The following is a 19,829-nucleotide window of genomic DNA, read 5'->3' as shown; positions in this document are numbered from 1 at the left end:
CTGTAGGACAGCCCTCCGGTTCCCCCCGTACCAAGCACCGTGACAATAGCGTGCTTAGGCCGCAACCGCCAGCCACTCCGGTACTGCTGGCCCCGGCTGTCTCCAGGCCGCACCTCAAAGGGCTAGGCCCCGGTGGGGGATGTTGCAAGTGGCGTCACGAACAGGATTGATACTTCTGTGCCTTATTACGGCATTAAAGACTTTCCTTTATTAAAAAGACTGTGCTGCCTAACCCTGCTGCCATCCGGGTTTAGGCCCAAGTATTTGTGTGTTTCTACATTGAACTTTATTACTGCTGCCACGTGCTGTCGAGCTCTGCTCCAGCACTCAAGAGGTTAATCCCTGCAAGAACTGTACCAGCTCTGCTACATCCGGCGCTGCTGCGCCTGAAGCATTTACCTCAGAGGCGTGTGGCGCAGCAAGTATTTTAAGCCCGCCAAATCCTCACTGGCGGGAACTCCAGAGGCGTCACTAGGCTCCGCCCCCTGCGCGAGTGGCGCGAACTACCGTGGAGGAGGAGCTGGAGCGAGTGCGGCCGGCAATGAAGAGGGTTAATCGGCCATCTTGGATTTCGGCGCAGGCCGCGCCTGAAGCCTGCCAGCAGTGTGCGCCTCATCCGGAGTTCCGGCGCACGTGTCCTGCGACTGGAGAACACCGCTGAGCATCACCGAGCCCTGCTGCCTGCCGGACATCGGGAACGGAGACCTTCGTGCACCGGAGCTGTCCTGTCACCGCGGCTGATCCTGAGTGAGTACCGCTGGGGAAGTTAAAGGGGGGTAGAGATTGTTTCCGACGCTAGGTTATTGGCTCACCTCCCAGGGAATAGTGACTGTGTCTTAAAGTGCCCACGTACCATTCTAGCCATCGCCCCTAGCAACGGACAGTGTGTAACCCTACAGACTTCCCTCAGCTAGGCCAGTCATGTCCGCCCAGGACGAAGATACGGGACTGGAGCAAGTCCCGTCCCCTGGTCCCTCCTCAGGGTACCGGAGCATGTTAAGTCCTCCAGAGAGTCCCTTTAGCCCTGCTACAGCTAGTGTTCCTGGGACTCCCACCATGATGCCTCTGACTATGCCCTACTATCTGGGGGCCCCCTGGTTACCCTACTACGAGGGAAAATCACATACTCTCCCTGAATTCAGGGACAAGTTGTTAGCCACCTTCGCCTTGCTCCCGTTCACAGAGGAACAGAAAGTGGGCATCCTCATCGGGCAGTTGAAAGGACCCACTCTCCGGGAAGTCAAGTCTTGGCCCCGAGAACAGTGTCAGAATGTAGTCCAGATTCTTGATAGGCTACGTAACACCTTTGACAAGTGTACTGTCTCCGAGTTGAAGCAGAAATTCTTCGGGAAAAGACAGAAGCCCCAAGAGTCCCTCCGAGACTTTGCCCTCTCCCTACAGGAGACGTGGAAGGCCATCACCTGCCTTGAGCCCAAAGACGCTGAAACCTTGGATCAAACCTTAAGGGAACAATTTATTAATGGACTTGTTGATAAAAATCAAAGGTGTCAAATAAAGATCATCTCTTCCCAACATGCCCAGGCCTCTTTCCTGGAGTTTAAGGAAATTGCCATTGACATATTAGGAGACCGACCACCTACTGGGCCGCAGAAAGAGCCTGAATCCGTGGAAATGGAAGAATCTGCTCTCGCTTGCCATCCCATGCAGTCAGCATCACCTACTCCTGCGGCTATGGAAGTTACTGGCATAACAGGACCGGTCCCTAATCTGGCGGACACCCTGCATCAAATCCTCGATCGGTTGACCCAGTTGGAAGTAACTGTCTCCGCTATGAGGAGGAAACCTCCAGAGAACCCGGTACGGTCAGCTACTCCTCGTGAATCTCCGACTAAACAGCGCCCAAAAGAAGCGAAGTCGTTAAGCACCTGGAGTCAGAAGAAACCCCGCCAGCGGTGCAGCTACTGCCATAAATATGGGCATGAAGAGAATGATTGTCGTCAGTTAAACGACAAACCCTTGTAAGAACTTGTAAGTCCCCGAGATGCTAACTGGATGCCCAGGTTCGTGGGGACTCGCCCCATGGTTCATGTAACCATCAACAGAGTTACCCTACCGGCCTTAATTGATACCGGCTCTCAAGTGACCACCCTCCGGAGTGCTGCCTTCGAGAAATGCCGAAGAGGAGCATCCTTAGTCCAGCCTACAAAGGCTTACTTGAACATCATTGCTACGAACGGAAAACCCGTACCCATCCGCGGCTACTGGGAGCCCACGCTAACCATTGGAGACACTGAGTTAACCAGACAGGGCGTAGTGGTGACACGTGTGCCCGAAAACGGTAACTTCTCCCTGGTACTGGGTACCAATGTCCTCCGCAACTGCTACCCTGAAGTGCTGAAGGCTCTCCACGACTCCCTGCCAACAGTGCCCAACGGTTCCCGGAAGGTAATTCAGGAGACTATGCAGGTTCTAGCGGCGCAACAGAAGTTTGCTGGCCCTCATGGTGAAATCTGCAGAGCCCAGATCAAGGATCCCCAACCTGTCCGCCTTCAACCTGGGACTGAGACGCTAGTATGGTGTCGAGCCTGCATGGGCGTTCAAGGTCAAGACTACCAGGCGATAGTAGAACCTCTACCAGCTGATGAAGACCTGCCCATTCTAGCCGCCAGGAGCCTAGTCACTGTGTCCCGAGGACAAGTACCCATTCGACTACTAAATGTGGGAGACTCCCCAGTGGATCTGAGAAAGTACCAAGCCGTAGCCACTCTCTTCAGCGTGCATCCTGAAGACTTGGTGGAAACCTCTCTGTCTGCCTCCCAACAGTTGGAAGTGAAGCAAAGTGCTGAAGGTGAGCCTGCCGAGCAATCCTGGTGGCTTGAGCTCAATATTGGAGACGACGATTTTACTCCTGCAGACCAAGTACAAGGTGTCCTGGATGTCGTTATGAAGCACCACCAGGCCTTCAGCAAACACCCACTGGATTTTGGGCAGACTACTCTGATCCAACACACCATCCCTACTGGCTCTCATCCTCCTATCAAGGAACGATACCGGCCCATACCTCCAGCCCGCTACAAAGAGGTGAAAAAGCTGGTACAAAAGATGAAGACAGCCAACGTTATCCGGGAGAGTCACAGCCCGTGGGCTGCCCCGCTGGTCCTTGTGAAGAAAAAGGATGGAACCCTTCGATTCTGTGTTGACTATAGGAAGATCAACAATATCACCCACAAGGACGCCTATCCTCTGCCTCGAATCGAGGAATCCCTCGCAGCCCTAGGGTCAGCTGCCTACTTCTCTACCCTGGACCTGACCAGTGGCTACTGGCAAGTGGCCATGGCGCCGGAAGACAGAGAGACTGCTTTCACCACCCCAATGGGCCTGTTTGAGTTCAACAACATGCCATTCGGGCTATGCAACGCCCCAGGCACATTTCAACGGCTGATGGAGAGATGTTTGGGTCATCGCAACTTCGAGACCGTCCTGCTATATTTGGCCGACATCATCATCTACTCCAAGACTTATGAAGACCACCTCCACCATCTGGCTGAAGTCTTCCAAATCCTGACCCAACATGGGTTGAAGGTCGAACCATCCAAGTGCCACCTGCTACAACCTAGCGTCAAGTACCTGGGACATGTGGTGAGCGCTCATGGAATTGAGCCAGATCCAGAGAAGATTGCAGCTGTCTACGACTGGCCTACCCCATCAACCGTACGGGACATCAAAAGCTTCTTGGGATTTGCCAGTTACTACAGGCGTTTCATCCCGAAGTTTGCCCAGCTGGCGCTCCCCTGCAAGAGCTTCTAAGGGGCCTGCCAAAAGAGAGCCAACGTTCCCGAGTAGCCATTGAGTGGACGGCCGAACGAGAAGCTGCCTTCCAGATGCTCAAGCAACGGTTGACTGAGCCTCCGGTGTTGGGATATCCAGACTATAGTCTGCCTTTCACCCTATACACTGATGCCAGCAAGCAAGGTCTAGGGGCGGTATTATCCCAGCTCCAAAACGGAACTGAAAGGGTCATAGCCTACGCCAGCCGTTCCCTCCGAGAGCCGGAGCAAAACGACCAGAACTACAGTTCCTTCAAGTTGCAGTTTCTGGCGTTAGTCTGGGCTGTGACCGAAAAGTTCAAGGACTACCTAGCTGCATCATCTTTCACTGTCTTTACAGACAATAATCCTTTGGCGCATCTGAACACCGCGCGTCTTGGAGCACTGGAACAACTGTGGGCCTCCAGACTTGCCAATTTCAACTTTACCATCATGTTCCGGGCTGGTAAGACCAATGACAACGCCGACGCTCTGTCCCGTCTCCCTGACCAGTGGGAAGGACCCTCCACGGATGCTCAGTGGGAAGATGTCGAGATGCCAGCATTCTATGCCCGGTTTGTGCGTCAAGATGCCCAGAGAGTTTACTCCCTACCGACAGAGGCAGCGCCAGCTACTCCTCAAGAAGAGTCAGAGCCCCCTGCGGAAAAGGACCTCTGGATGAGTCTTCAGGCTGGTAGCCGTGCCATAGGAGAAGTAATGGACTATCTCTCTAGTGGGCGAGTGCCTGAAAGAATCCGGCGCAGAAGAGCTGATGGAGAACTGTCTCAATTGTGGCGCCAGAGAAAGACTCTGAGCATGCACCAGGGTCTGCTAAAGAGAAGAACTCTGGACCCTATCACTTATGACCGGCTATACCAGATTGTGATTCCCAGGAGGGACGCCAAGATAGTACTGGAAATGTACCATGACCAGTCCGGACACTTTGGCGCTCAGAAGACTGAAGCCACCCTCCGAAGGCGATTCTACTGGGTCAACATGAAGTCCGACATTGAAGCCTGGTGTCGAGAATGCCCAGCCTGCGCCATCGCTCGAGGAGAGCGACACAATCAAAGGGCCCCTCTACGTCCCATTGTGAGCCAACGGCCCTTGGAGATCCTGGCATTGGACCACGTGAAGTTGGAGCCCAGCAGATCCGGTCACAGTTATGCTCTTACGATCATCGACCACTGTACCAAATTTGTGGTTGCAGTACCTGTCAGAGATCTGTCTGCAAGGACCACCGCAGCGGCCCTGTGGAAGAGCTTCATCCTCCCCTATGGCTGTCCGGACCAGATCCTTACAGACCAAGGAACAGCATTTGAGTCCCAAGTCTTCCAGGAGCTGTGCACTCTATATGGCTGCAAGAAGCTGAGGACCACAGCCTATCATCCCCAAGGCAACGGGCTTTGTGAAAAGATGAACCAGACTCTAATCAATATGCTGAGGACTCTGACCCCTGCAAAAAGGGCTGACTGGCCAAAACTGTTGCCCGAATTAGTGTACCTGTACAACAATACCACTCATTGCTCCACAGGGTACACCCCGTATTATCTGATGTTCGGGAGGCACGGCCATCTCCCTGCGGATATGACCTGGGACATGGAGTCCCCTGATTCCCAGTCTTTACTCCCCCAGACTGACTGTGTTCACGAACACCAGAGGCGCCTGGCGGATGCCAGAGAAATTGTGGATCTGTGGTTAGAAGAGGCCCGGGAGAAACAAAAAAGGGACTTTGATCGTAATGCCTGTGCTGAGCCTTTTGCCCCAGGAGATCGAGTGTGGCTGCGCAACAACCATCCTACCAGTAAGCTAGATGGGCGTTGGGAGCGTGAGCCATACCTAGTTAGGGACAGTCTCTCCCCTGAAGTCTACGAGATTTCAAGAGGAGACCGTCCACTACTCCGGGTACATAGGAACCGGCTGAAGAGATGTCTTCGTCCTTTTGCCCCTATGTCCACACCTCTCACCTCGACCCCCAACTTACAGACCTCCTTGTGTTCACCTACCCCCAGTTTCTTGGAACTTGTGACTGTGCCTCAATTCTGTTTTGTTTCCACTCCAGTAAGAGGTACCTCGGAGAGACCATCATCCCCACCGCAGTCTCCAATACTGCTGCCTGTGGAGGATGATCCGGCTCCACTGTCTGCAACCCCTGAAACATCAGAGCCAGCTGAGACTCCGACTCCAGCGCCTGAATCAGAGGAGGACGATGAGGAGATTGTTATCTTCTCCCAGCCGGAACTGCGGAGGTCTCAAAGGGAGACAAAAGGTAAAGCTCCTGCGTACCTGCAGGAGTATCAGCTGGTGTCACACAGAAGGAGGAGGCAGGTACGTTTTTCTGACACCGAAGTACTTACCACCGAAGAAGATGCAGAGTAACCCCTGAAGGGCTGTAGCCCACTTCAGGTACTGTACTATGTACATATTGTATATTTATTTCTGTCCTTTCCCTAAAGAGCCAGAGACTTTCCTGAGACTCTCATCCTTATTTATCTCAGTCCAGAGATTATATATTGTCTTGTGCTATGATAGCACCCCTTCCTCTGCCAAAGGAAAGATTCTTTCTTCAAAGGACTCTGTCCCTCTACACAAAGAGGAGACCCTTTGTTTCTTTAGTACACTTTTCCCCACATCAAGGGCTGTACCCAGGAGATGGACTTTGCTATTAAAGACCTTCTGTGAGACTTTTGCCAACTCCAAGGAAAAGTTGCTACTTTATTTATTTTTATATTGCACTTAATGCCTTCCTTTTAGGTATGGACATTATGTTTGCACTTCCATGCCTTTTCTTTGCAGGAAAAGAGACATTTGCTATCGTGCTACCCTGAGTAGGCTATCTACTTCTGTAATATTTGTAACGTTTTAAGATGTGTACCCATTGGGCTTCTAAACCAATGTGAATTTACCAAATGTTTGCACACTGTCATATATGCCAGTAGTCTGCATTAACCCTTTCATAGGCTTTTTAGGTTGTAGTGTGGCTGTGTCGGACCGTCTTTTTGTAAAGCACTGACCGCTACCTGATCCCTCAAACCGAGGTTTGCACATGGGGGTAGTCCGTAAACTGCAGGTCCTTAGGGGACCGGGGGTGTTACACAGTTGGCACCTGGATGCCACTCATACATGGGTAAGGATGCCAGTCAGGAGGTACTTGTGTCGCATATGCTAACGCAATGCAGATATACACACTATATAATTGCCGCCAGGGAAGAAGTGTTGATATAACAAATATACAGGCCTTGGTGCAAGGAGTGGATTACAGTACATGACACCACACCTTTCCTACTGTACAGTTCGGTTTAATGGCGTCAGCGACCAACTGTCATACAGCTACATGTTTTGTCTTAGTCCGACACCAACCCAGGTGCCTGTCTCCAGGACCATGGGCGGTTTGTCCCTACACCTCACATAGCCTGCACGTCCCAGAAGTGCCTTTATCCACCCCTGCCCCCTCAAACCATCTGTAGTCTAGCCGAGGGCGGCTCTTTCAATTTCCCCCGGGGTATGCAACACCCTCGCCGATGCAATGGCGAGGGAGGGTTTGCGAATACGTCCCACCTGCATGTAATCACACTACACAACATGGTCCTGATAGGACATAGGGGTATTGCAGTGGTGAATCCTGCCTGGCAGGGCAGGAGTTAAGTATTTTGTATGATGCAAGATGCTATTGTCCAATGATCTGTGTTTCATCCTGTCCTTTGTAAGCTGAGATGTGATTGGAGGAGCAGCCACCACCTGACCAAAGGAAGGTAATAAAACCCCCTGGCCAGGAATGTTCTGGAGATTATTCTAGTAAGGAATTAGAGAGAGATCTTCTCTCAGAGAGATTCTGTTGTAGGAGAATCCTAGAGATCAGTGAGTGATTGAGAAATCTCAGTCTAGCCCATACCAGAGCAGGAAGAGCCTAGCCCCTGCCTCTGAAGAGTGGAGTATTAGACTAGAGTTAGTGTAGTGAGGAAAAGGGGTATCATCTTAACTTTAAAGGTGATACCTGAAGCCCTACAGGACAAGCTGAAGCTTCCTACCAGGACACCGCTGCCTCCCAGCCTGCCCTCTACATCCAGGCTGGTGAACTATCTCCTGAGGCTCCCTCCAACTCACATCTCAGCACTCCATCTACCTGTTAAAGGCACGTTGCTGCGGTTCCTGCCGGTTCAAATAAAGAACTGTAAGTTGTTTTCTTCAACTTCTGTCTCCGTCTGGTCCCTGCTAATACGGCTGCCTTCATCACCGGCACCCTGTCCATCACCCAGAGACTCATACTCGGGACATCAAGGGGTTGCCCCAGGGAGATCCGCTATAGTAGCCTCTCCCTCATCTTTTCTTGCCAACACCACCCTGCTGGAGACCTGCCAGGCTGTAGGACAGCCCTCCGGTTCCCCCCGTACCAAGCACCGTGACAATAGCGTGCTTAGGCTGCAACCACCAGCCACTCCGGTACCGCGGGCCCCGGCTGTCTCCAGGCCGCACCTCAAAGGGCTAGGCCCCGGTGGGGGATGTTGCATAAGCAACAAAGAAAAGAAAAGTAAGAATTTCATGGCATTATTTCCTACTATTATCTCTGTTTTCTCATGAGCTGGTGAGAGATGGCCATGGGCATAACTACCAGGGTAGTAGGTATAGCAGTCTCCATGGTGTCCATCATACCGGGGGGCCCATAGCAGCTCGGTCATGAGAAGCAGGTGATGGAGGAGGCCTGCACAATGTCACCTGGCCGGACACCGTCTTATTACAGAAATGTTTGTCTTCTTCCTAAACTACTTGTATATTATCATAGTGTAAATCAGTGGTTCTCAACCTTTCTAATGCTGTGACCCCACAATACAGTTCCTCATGCTGTGGTGACCCCAAATCATGCAACTTGCAGTAAAAACACAGTAAAGTTGCAGCTCCGATGGCTTTAGGTGACCCCCGGTTTTGGTTGTTTGACCTCCGCTGGGGTCCCGACCCACAGGTTGAGAACCACTGGTGTAAATTATTCCTCTGCTGTAGCTATTAGTACGGTAACATTACTAAGTATTATAATTGTACCGTAACATCACTGTATGTATTGTATTGTGACGTAGCTGTGTGTTCTGTCCCCGTACTGTGACATTGCTGTGTGTGCTTTGACGTTGCTGTGTGTACTATTGCCACACTGTGACGTTGCTGTGTGCTATCCCCTTACTTTGATTTTGCTGTGTGAACTGTCCCCTTACTGTGACGTTGCTGTGTGTACTGTCCCTGCGCTGTGACGTTGCTGTGTGTACTGTCCCTGCCCTGTGCTGTTGCTGTGTATACTGTCCCTCTGCTGTGATGTCGCTGTGTGTACTGTCCCTGCCCTGTGCTGTTGCTGTGTGTACTGTCCCCTTACTGTGATGTCGCTGTGTGTACTGTCCCCTTACTGTGACGTTGCTGTGTATACTGTCCCTGCGCTGTGACGTTGCTGTGTGTACTGTCCCCTTACTGTGACGTTGCTGCGTATACTGTCCCTGCGCTGTGACGTTGCTGTGTGTACTGTCCCTGCCCTGTGCTGTTGCTGTGTGTACTGTCCCCTTACTATGATGTCGCTGTGTGTACTGTCCCTGCCCTGTGCTGTTGCTGTGTGTACTGTCCCCTTACTGTGATGTTGCTGTATGTACTGTCCCCTTACTGTGACGTTACTGTGTGTACTGTCCTTGCGCTGTGATGTTGCTGTGAGTACTGTTGCTGCGCTGTGTCGTTGTGTTTACTGTTCTCTTACTGTGACGTCGCTGTGTGTACTGTCCCCGCGCTGTGACGTCGCTGTGTGTAGTGTTCCTGTGCTGTGACGTTGCTGCGTGTACAGTCCCTGCGCTGTGAGGTTGCTGTGTGTACAGTCCCTGCGCTGTGACGTTGCTGTGTGTACTGCCACTGCGCTGTGACGTTGCTGTGTGTACTGTCCCTCTGCTGTGATGTCGCTGTGTGTACTGTCCCTCCGCTGTGACGTCGCTGTGTGTACTGTCCCCTTACTGTGCTGTTGCTGTGTGTACTGTCCCCTTACTGTGCTGTTGCTGTGTGTACTGTCCCCTTACTGTGACGTTACTGTGAGTACTGTTGCTGCGCTGTGTCGTTGCTGTGTGTACTGTCCCTCCGCTGTGACGTTGCTGTGTGTACTGTCCCTCCGCTGTGACGTCGCTGTGTGTACTGTCCCTCCGCAGTGACGTCGCTGTGTGTACTGTCCCACCGCAGTGACGTCGCTGTGTATACTGTCCCTCCGCAGTGACGTCGCTGTGTATACTGTCCCTCCGCAGTGACGTCGCTGTGTATACTGTCCCTCCGCAGTGACGTCGCTGTGTATACTGTCCCTCCGCTGTGACGTCGCTGTGTATACTGTCCCTCCGCTGTGACGTCGTTCTGTGTACTGTCCCTCCGCTGTGACGTCGTTCTGTGTACTATCCCTCCGCTGTGACGTCGTTCTGTGTACTGTCCCTCCGCTGTGACGTCGCTGTGTGCAAAACCTCTGTGCAATAGGTGCTGTGATTTGCAATTCAATGCTCCCATAGTTTTGAATGGAGCGGCAGGATGTATGCCTGACCTGCCGCCCCATCAGTTAGTGAGAATAGGACTTTTGGTCTTGTGAACAGTGGGGGCCGTTCTTGTGATTGGAGGGATCCCAGGAGCTGGACTATAATCTATCCTGTGAACAGGGCATAACAGGAATACTTGGTGCAACCCTTTAAGACTGATATACATGGAGTCAGTGAGCAGTGTTTTTCTTTAGTTGACATTATAATAACAATATATTATTTACCTTCCTATTCAGTCAGCAGAAGAAATTATTGAAGGTTCTCCAGAATATTGATGACGAACCAGTTCCTGAAAGTGATGCAAAGGTAGGCAATGTGAATTCCATGATGTACAGATCAATGAATGCATAGAATATGAGTGATATATGAGCATTGCCCATACTACACACATAGTAGTAGGAGGTGCATGCTCAACCATTGCTTTATAACCGGGTCAATGGCAAACTTTGCAAATGTTCAGTTATAAGTTCATCTCACAATCCTTCCTACCTGCCCCCCCCCCCTAAGAGCTGGCACTGACCGCAAGTTTTATCATTTTAAATTCCACCATTTTGGGTAAGATTGTTACTTTATTGAACATCGAAGAGATATGTATAAAGAGTCCTTTACTGGATGCTTTCAGTAAATGTATGTATCAGTCTTCTCAGCTTCTACTCATCCTGTAGGTCTAGCTGCATTTGGATAGTGAGAGGTTCTCTTTAATGTCTCAAAGACAACTTTTCTTTTACCTAAAAGTCAGCCATGTATTAAGCTGTGTGACCCTGAAATAAAGTGTAACTAAACCTTTGAAACTTTAATTTCAGAAATGAATAGAGAAGGTGAGGATAGGAAACTTGTAATGTAATAAATTTCATTAGGTAAAGCAGCTTCTCTGTGCCTTTTTACTATTCTTTGTCCTGTAGTGAGCAGTGCATCTGAAAGCATTCAGAGTTATGTCCACCTCGAGGAGATTTGCAGGCAAATGATGAACTCTTTCCATACCTAGAGAATATTTATCATTCAGCTCTTTGAGGAGATTAAACTATTCAGGGACTGTCTGTAATAAGTTACGTCGTTAGACACTTTACCAGGTTCCTTTATCTCTTAGCTGTCAGTGGATACAGGACAGAAAGCTGATTTATACAAACTGCTTAAATAAGGAAGAACAGCAGAAATAAAAAGGACACCTGGTGAGATTTCTTTATAATACACAGCCCTATAGGCTTCTTCAGATATTAAAGTAGGTTTCTGATTATTATTATTATTATTATTATTATTATTATTATTATAAGATCACCATTAATTCCTTAGTGTTATACATCTGAAAAGGGTTTCACATACATTGAACAAAAACAAACACAAATAAGTATAAAGAGAATAAACTGGCACAAGACTATATGGCTTGCCGGCCCCCGTGAAGTGTGTGGCTTGCCGGCCCCCGTGAAGTGTGTGGCTTGCCGGCCCCCGTGAAGTGTGTGGCTTGCCGGCCCCGTGAAGTGTATAGGCTGCCCCCTGTAGCATATAGCTTGCACACATGAAGAAAGAAGAGGAACCGCCCAGGGTGTCAGAATGGTGAGTACTCAGTTTATTATTTTATTTATACCCGAGTATAAGCCAAGTGGGGAAATACTCGGCTTATGCTCGAGTGTGTACAGTGTGTGTGTGTGTGTGTATATATATATATATATATATATATATATATATATATATAAAATATTTGTGCGTGTATATAACAGAAATTATAAAAATAGGGGATTTGTGCACAAACAGAAAAGCTATTTCTTCTTCTGAAAACTTTTCAATGTTCAAGATTTACATTTTTATTTGCCGGAAAGCTAGAATTAATATTGTGTATTGCCTTTTGGGGTTTTACAGATGAATTGGTTATAAGATATAAGTGCTGGATAACCAATGGCCTGTCAGTTTTGTGGTGTGAAAAAAAAGGGGGAAACGGACCATTTTTCACCTGAAATGGATTGTCATCCCTTTTAGTTAGTGTTCTAGTCGGCTGCAGTTTGACTAATGGTTGCCCAGCAGATGCTGACTGGTTATTATACAGCAAGGGCTTTCTCTGATAGCAATTCTCATAAAAGTATGAAAACATCCAGCCCGGAATAGAATATGCTGACAGCCGCTTCTGCCTTTATGGTGCTGGAGACTAATGGAGATTCAGTGTGTTTAGAGTCGCACAGGCAGAATCTCCTCTGCCCCAGAGGTATACACATAGGACAATGGCATCACAACTCTGTTCCAAGACAAAGGTCAGTGTTATAAATACAGAACATACATATTCATTATTTTCGGAGCATTCAGCAGTGTTGGCGTTATTTTTATGTACTGCTATTGGACATACTGTAAGTAGTTAAAAGTTGAGGACACTGCTGTAACCGACAGCTGCAATAAAATAAGCTGCGAAGAGTACATTTTATTATCAGATTATATTATATTTATGACATAACAATATGTCTAACATTCAAAGGATGTTTTGCTGCAAATAGAGGCATTTATCCGAGAAATAAGAAGTTATAGCAAAAATCTATTGTCTTGTAAGGACAGCATTCATATCACCTTTTTATTTTCCATCAAAAGGATATGTCAGGCGGATTCCAAGTGTAAAATTATGCTAATGAGCGTTGGTATGCTGCAACAGGACTTGGATATAAAGAAAGTGGATCCCGTGCTGCACACGGCTCTACTAGGAAACTCCCGGCTGACTGTTTCCCTTTAACCCCTTAGTGACGCGACCTGAAAAGACTTGTATGTGCCGGTTTAAGGACCATTACTTTTTTTTTTTTTTTTTTTTACATTTCTGCAATGTTTTTTTTCGGGACACATAGAGCTGGTTAAAAAGGTAATAAAAGTTTTAAACCTTTTTTTTTTTCATTTTTATTTGGGGTAAAAAGGGCTTTTTTGTAATTTTCAAATTAACTCAAAATGAAAATTATTAATAAATTCCCTATTTTGTTCTGGTCGTTTTGCTATAAAATATGTATAGTCTCGGGCAAACAGGGGGACTATGGCAATGCTTTTTGTAGTGTAGCTGTGACTGATGCTGTGAGGAGCGGAGAAGCGGTAATAAGCCGCATCCTCCTTCTCCCTAGGGTCTCTGGGCGTCTCTGATCCCCAGAGCACGGGTCCTGCTAGCACTGGAGCAGTGGAAAACTGCAGCAACGTCTAGAGATGTTGCCACAGATTTGGGACCTGCGGACGGTCTGAGAAGAGTTAAATATAAATTGTTTTATCACTCTATACTGCCCCCCCCCCCCCCCCCCCCAAACATTTTATATACTGTGTCATCACTTTGCAATTTCCAAACTAGGCCCCAACCCTTTTTTTTTTTTTAAACAAATATTTATTTCTTTATCAAACAAGGGTACACATCGTACAAAGCAGGTAAATTACCAACAGTAACGACAATATATAATTTACATATCCTTTTTAACACCACACAGGTATCAACCAACCTCAGTGACCCTATAAAATGTGTTACAATCCACCCCCACCCCCTCCCTTCCCTTGGGCCCGCAGGGTAAAAAAAAAAAATCCCTAATGCCAGATGTTCCAAAATTTCGTTTTTTTAGTTCTTAAGGATTTGAGCTTAGCCGAATTGCATTCGAAATTTTTAATCTTTAGTGACAGATTAAACCAATGTTCTACTTTTGGGTACTCCTCAGATCCCCATTTTTGCACAATGCATACCAAAGCTACATTAATTAGTCTGGTGATTAGTTTACCATAACTTTGTTTCACTGACTCATGTTCAAAAAGCATAAAGATAGCGGTGCCTATGGTGGGTTTTAGGTCAATGCCAAGCCTGGCTGATATTTTCTCAAAGATTTTTCCCCAGAAAGTCTGGACCCCCGGACACAGCCAGACCAGATGAAAAAAGTCTGCGTCTGTTGCATGACACTTCCAGCAGTTCGTGTTATCCCTGATCCTCATTTTGAAGAGGTCTTTTGGTGTGTAGTATACCTGGTGAATCAAAAAAAAGTGAATAATCCTATGATTCCAATTGGTGGAACCTTTCTTAATGTTTTTGTGTACTTCACCCCACTCTTTATCGTCAAAGACCATTTTCTTCGTGACTTATGTTTAATAGTGTTTGTGAAACCTTCTCTTATGTGTTTATATATTTTAGAAACCACCTTATTTTGCTCTCCTACTTTTCTGATAAGATCCAAACAGTCATGTGTGACCAAGTGATATTTCGTAAATCGTGTATTTGCTTTTATTGCATGTGATAATTGAAGATACCGCAACCAGTCTCCGTTTTTTAAACCATACCTTTCCTGTAATGCGGAAAAGGGTACCACTTTATCGTCAGCCTTTATTTGGTGAACATATTTAATCCCAGATTACTGCCAAAATTTTATATCTGGTATTTTCATCAGTTCGACTAGATTTCCATTTTCCCATAATGGAGTTTCTTGCAAATATCCCTGAAGCTTTACAATTTTCCTAAGGCCCATTTCCCCAACCCTTAATTATAGACACTGAGCCCCCTATTAATTATAGACACTGAGCCCGTCCATTAATTTTACACATTGAACCACCTCATTAATTATACACCCTGAGCCCCTCTCATTAATTGTATCCACTGGGCCCTCTCATAAACTGTATATACTGAGCCTCTCATCAAACACAATGGCTCCCCCTCTCTGTTTCCTAACCTGTGGCTTTAAAAAATAAAAAATAAAAAATTATGTTCTCATCTGATCCTCCGCCTGTCTTTCCTCTTCCTGGATCAGAGTGCAATATCTGGCTGCACAACATGGTTCAAAGTGCGATATGCTCTGGGGACGGTACCAAGAGTGGGCCAGTCGGACCCTGTTAAGTAAAGATATGGATATAAAAATCCAAGGAGGCCTCCTAGGAGAGACGGTGATAGTCCGGATCACCTTACCCACAAGGGGGCAGGTTTACTTAACCGGTCCATTCGCGATCCAGCGGCGCGTTCTCTGCGCTGGATTCGGGTCCGGCCGGGATTCATTAAGGTAGTTCCTCCGCCGTCCACTAGGTGGCGCTGCTGCACTGAAAAGCATCGGAACGCGCTGGAGTTCACTGAGCCGGGCTGAGTGAAGGTAAGTGCAAGCTCCGCGACAGATTTTTTTTTGTTTTTTTTTAATGCGGCGGTTTTTCCTAATCTGTTGGGTTTTTCGTTCGGCCAGGCCCCCCGATTTCCGTCGCATGCATGCCAGCGGCGATGCGCCACAATCCGATCGCGTGCGCCAAAATCCCGGGGCAATTCAGGGGAAATCGCCGCAAATCGGAAATATTCAGGTAACACGTCTGGAAAACACGAATCGGGCCCTTAGTAAATGACCCCCACTGATACAGAATACATAGTCATATTGTTTTAAAGCAACTTGAATATACTCGTATACTCGAGTATAAGCCGACCTGAGTATAAGCCGAGGGTGGGAAATGCATTAGTCACAGCCTCCCATTATATAGCCAGCAAGCCCCCTGTAGTGTACAGCCTGCCAGCCCCCTGTAGTGTACAGCCTGCCAGCCCCCCTGTAGTGTACAGCCTGCCAGCCCCCCTGTAGTGTACAGCCTGCCAGCCCCCCTGTAGTGTACAGCCTGCCAGCCCCCCTGTAGTGTACAGCCTGCCAGATCGCCCCTGTAGTGTACAGCCTGCCAGATCGCCCCTTTAGTATATATTGCCTGCCAGCCCCCTGTAGGGTATAGCTTGCCAGTAAAAAATAATAAACTGAATACTCACCATTTCGACGGCCGGGCAGCTCCTCTTCATCTTCATGCCGCAGGTCTGCGACAGCTCCAGCGCACTCTGTGATGTCAGCAGCGGCTCACATCAGTTGTCCATTGCAGCCGACATGAAGACAGAAGAGGTGCGGCCACGGAGCTGTTGCAGACCTGCGGCATGAAGAGGAGCTGCCAGGACCGTAAGTTTATTTTTTGGATACCCGAGTATAAGCCGAGTGGGGAATTTTCCGCACAAAAATTGTGTTGAAAAACTGGGCTTATACTCAAGTATATACGGTACTTTACAAACTTTTTTGATGTCAGATTTTTCCATCACTGAAGTAAAAAGAATGAATAAAACATTTTTTTTTTTACATCCATTGCAGAGCTTCAGTAATCAACGGGTTAAGAGTCAAAGTACATAAAAAAACACATTTCAGAAAAACCTATAAAAGAAGGAATTTAATAAAATAGTCAAATAGAAGATATTCTTGATGGGATGTTTTGTCGTCATAGAAAAGGTCAAAGATGAATCACGTACCGTTTGCGCAGTGTGCAGGTTGTACGTTGAAGTCTCAGAGGAGAAGCTGCTCCAGATTATAACGCTGTGTGCAGCTCACTCCACCCTACCCTGCCTCGTATTCACTGCTGTGTGCGCCACACTCATAATGATGGCCCCTGCTGATCAAAATGACTAAATTAGAAGGCAACAACAAGCTCTGTAATGGCACAATGGCATGAGGCCTCAGATTGTGGTTGTGTATCAGTAGGAGGACTTATTGACTTTTAATATCCTTTTATTTCTCAGTGGGGGGGGGGGGCGTTTTTTTCTCTATTTTTTTTCAATTTACTCTTTAAAGGAAATCTACTATCAAAATCCATCATGAAAAATCACGGACACTTACTCATTGATCCAGATACTGTGACTGTGATAATATTCTTATATTTGTTGTCCATGGACTCCTTCCTTCTAAAATCAACTTTCAAATTGATGCTAATGAGCCTAAGGGTCTACCCTAGTCCCCCTGTTATCTGGATTTACAGGCTTTTACACTACCTTGTCATCTTCTTGCTTCCTGTTTGTGTTTCTGCACTTCCTTTTTTTCTTCACTTGCTAAAAGGTAGTTTGTATAGTATTTTATGTGACAATAACCATGTTCAAAATATGCATATACCATAATTTTCAGACTATAAGGCACACACAAAAACCTTTGATTTTCACATAAATCAAAGGTGCGCCTTATATATGAACCGTACTTACACACAACAGCTGCCTTGAACTGTGCACAGGTCTGCCACCTGCTGGTCATTCATCCTTATAATCAGGTGCGCCTTTTATATGAACCTAGACGTTTTAGCAGGCATTTATTGACGGTGCGCCTTATACTCCGGTGCGCCTTATAGTCTGAAAAATACAGTAATATCAGTAATATAAATAGCCATATGTTCAGGCTTTTTATTTTATTGCCCCTAATTGGTGATTTTGCCTTGTTCTTTATATTGTAGTTCTTTTCCCCAGCAGCAGAGCAGGATACTATATACATTACAGTGGAAATTGTGTCCAACTGGGGAAATCCTTACTGTGTTGGGTTGACTGAGATTCAGTTCTTCAATCCCAAAGATGAAAAACTCTTTGTTTCTCCTCATGATGTGGACATAAGGAATGCTGATTTTCCTGGAAACCTTCATTGTTTGGTTAATGGAAATTTTCAGGTATTTATTTTTTCAACACTTTTTAGAAGCTCGATAATATTATATAATATTTCATATTGAAAGTAGAAATAAGGAATTATGTACTTGATGCAATGGACTAGTCTTCAAAAATTTTGGACTCATAACTTGTGATATTTTCTACAATAGAAATGAACCCTTTACACCGTAACAACACGTGACAGAAATGTGTATCACAGTGTTGTTGAGGATGTATAAAGCTCATGGGCTGGTGTTTGCCGCACCAATTGCAGGTGTTAACTATTTAAATGTCAATCTCTCCACCCTGGGGCATCATTGAAGAATTGATACAGAAAGTATGTTGGAAAATTATAAAACTTTTCATTGCATTAACAATACCAATTACTAAGGGTCCGCCGGACACACTTCCGCCGGGTTTCCCAAATTTTCTGCTTTGCGCTGAATTGCCCCGTGATGTTTGGTCACGTGATCGGATTGTGGCGCATCAGCGCCGGCTTTCATGCGACACAAATCGGGGGACGGGCCGTCGGACAACGCGACTGATATGGACGAACCGCGGAATTTAAAAGTCAAATTGTGACGCGAGATCAGCACTCACATGCACCGGGAAGAAGATGGTGAGCTCCGGCGGACCTCAGCGGGGAAGCGACACATGCAGGAAATTGGACGCACAATCTTAGTGAATCGCGGCAGCTCCGAATCCTCATCGGACATTCCGGATCGGCGGTGTCAATGGAACGGTTAAATGTACATCGGGAAGGGCTTTCTGGATGGGAATCTTTACTGGATTTTGAGTTACCTGCAGAGAAGTTTAAAAATGTGTCAAATACTGCTGTGTGAACATAGCTAGAATTTTTACCACTTTATAAAACACATACCGTACATTTTGTGTGTCAGAGAGGCTTTTACTTTGTGAAACATTGCAGTGAAATAACCCACCTTGATTGGATCTTTCTGGCTTTCTTTCCCAGACTACAAAAGAATGCTACATGTGGATGTGCCCGTTCCACCCTCCTGTACAGCTTTACTTTGTGATACGAAATCCTTCTAGGTCATGTGATTTTGACATATGCAAGATGAAGATTTGGAATTATAACAAGACGCTCAGTGTAAGTAGTCTCAGCTTATTATCTCCGTTGCTGACCTCCATTCCTTCTATGTAGAACATAGGAACACAAAGAGTGAAATGTTATTTTTAGACATTTTTTAGATCATGATATTCTAAAAAGCTGCAAGATCCTGGGTTAAAAGTAAGTTATCCTGTTTTCACAAGAACGTATTTGAAAGACTTACTCTGTAGTGTTACCGCTTGTTGTGTTTTTAATACTTTAGGGAACAGCTTGTCATAGACGTGTTATATGGCTTACTTCTTCAGTGCGTAGAGGTGGTGACAACTGAAAGATGCTGATTTAGCATTTGTTATACCATAGTCTGATTTATAGTACTGTGGTTTTATCACCAAAACTATTCATCTGGAGCGGATTAGCTGTACAATATGTTATATGAAGTGATGGGAAACATGAACTACTGCAACTAAGAGTTGTATAAAGTATAATAGGGAAATGGCTAGATTGACAATGTAGACTGTAAGAATTCAGTATAGGAGTTTTCAGGGTTTCCGAAATTCATCATCTATCCAAAAAATCAAAAGAAGCACCAAAAGTGGCACCAAAACGGAATGCCATTGTTTACCATGCTGTTGGGATGCTGTTTTAAAGAGGTTTTCCCACAAAGGAGAGTGCGGAGACCCCCCCCCCCATACTGTGAAAACGAGGGATCCGTCAGATTAATGGAGCAGACGGCCGCGCATGACTTTTCTGCTCCATTAATCTCTATGGAGCTGACTGAGATCAGTAAGTGCCGCACTCTGCAATTTCCATCAGCTCTATTACTCTGATGGAGCGACAAGGGGTTCGACGGAGGGTCCCCTCATTTTTGCAATCTGCGGGGGTCTTAGCACTGAGACCCCCACTGATCAGCAAGTTAGGACCTATCTCGTAAGTGTAACGCCAATCAAAGAATTTTTTTGCCAATGACAAATGGATTTTAAACATTTTGGGCCATTATGGGAACAAGGATTAAACTTTCATTGATAACTTTCATAGCTCTTATGTTGACCATTGCAGTAAATTGCCAGCATCCAGAAAGCTTCAGC

The 19,829-nt window shown here is 46.8% G+C and overlaps 1 protein-coding gene across 3 annotated transcripts in view; it reads left to right on the top strand.

Annotated features, from left to right (window-relative positions):
• Positions 1-19,829, top strand: part of KATNIP (katanin interacting protein) — a 110,637-nt gene that overhangs the window by 16,901 nt on the left and 73,907 nt on the right. For all 3 annotated transcript variants that reach the window (XM_072120797.1, XM_072120796.1, XM_072120795.1), the window contains exons 12-14: positions 10,534-10,603; positions 17,489-17,695; positions 18,646-18,783. In XM_072120797.1, the coding sequence (XP_071976898.1) occupies positions 10,534-10,603; positions 17,489-17,695; positions 18,646-18,783 (415 nt within the window). The remainder of the gene's footprint in view (positions 1-10,533; positions 10,604-17,488; positions 17,696-18,645; positions 18,784-19,829) is intronic.

The sequence above is a fragment of the Engystomops pustulosus genome, chromosome 8 (assembly GCF_040894005.1).
Source record: "Engystomops pustulosus chromosome 8, aEngPut4.maternal, whole genome shotgun sequence".
NCBI classification, from domain to species: Eukaryota; Metazoa; Chordata; class Amphibia; order Anura; family Leptodactylidae; genus Engystomops; species Engystomops pustulosus.
This window is presented reverse-complemented; position numbering and strand designations above follow the sequence as displayed.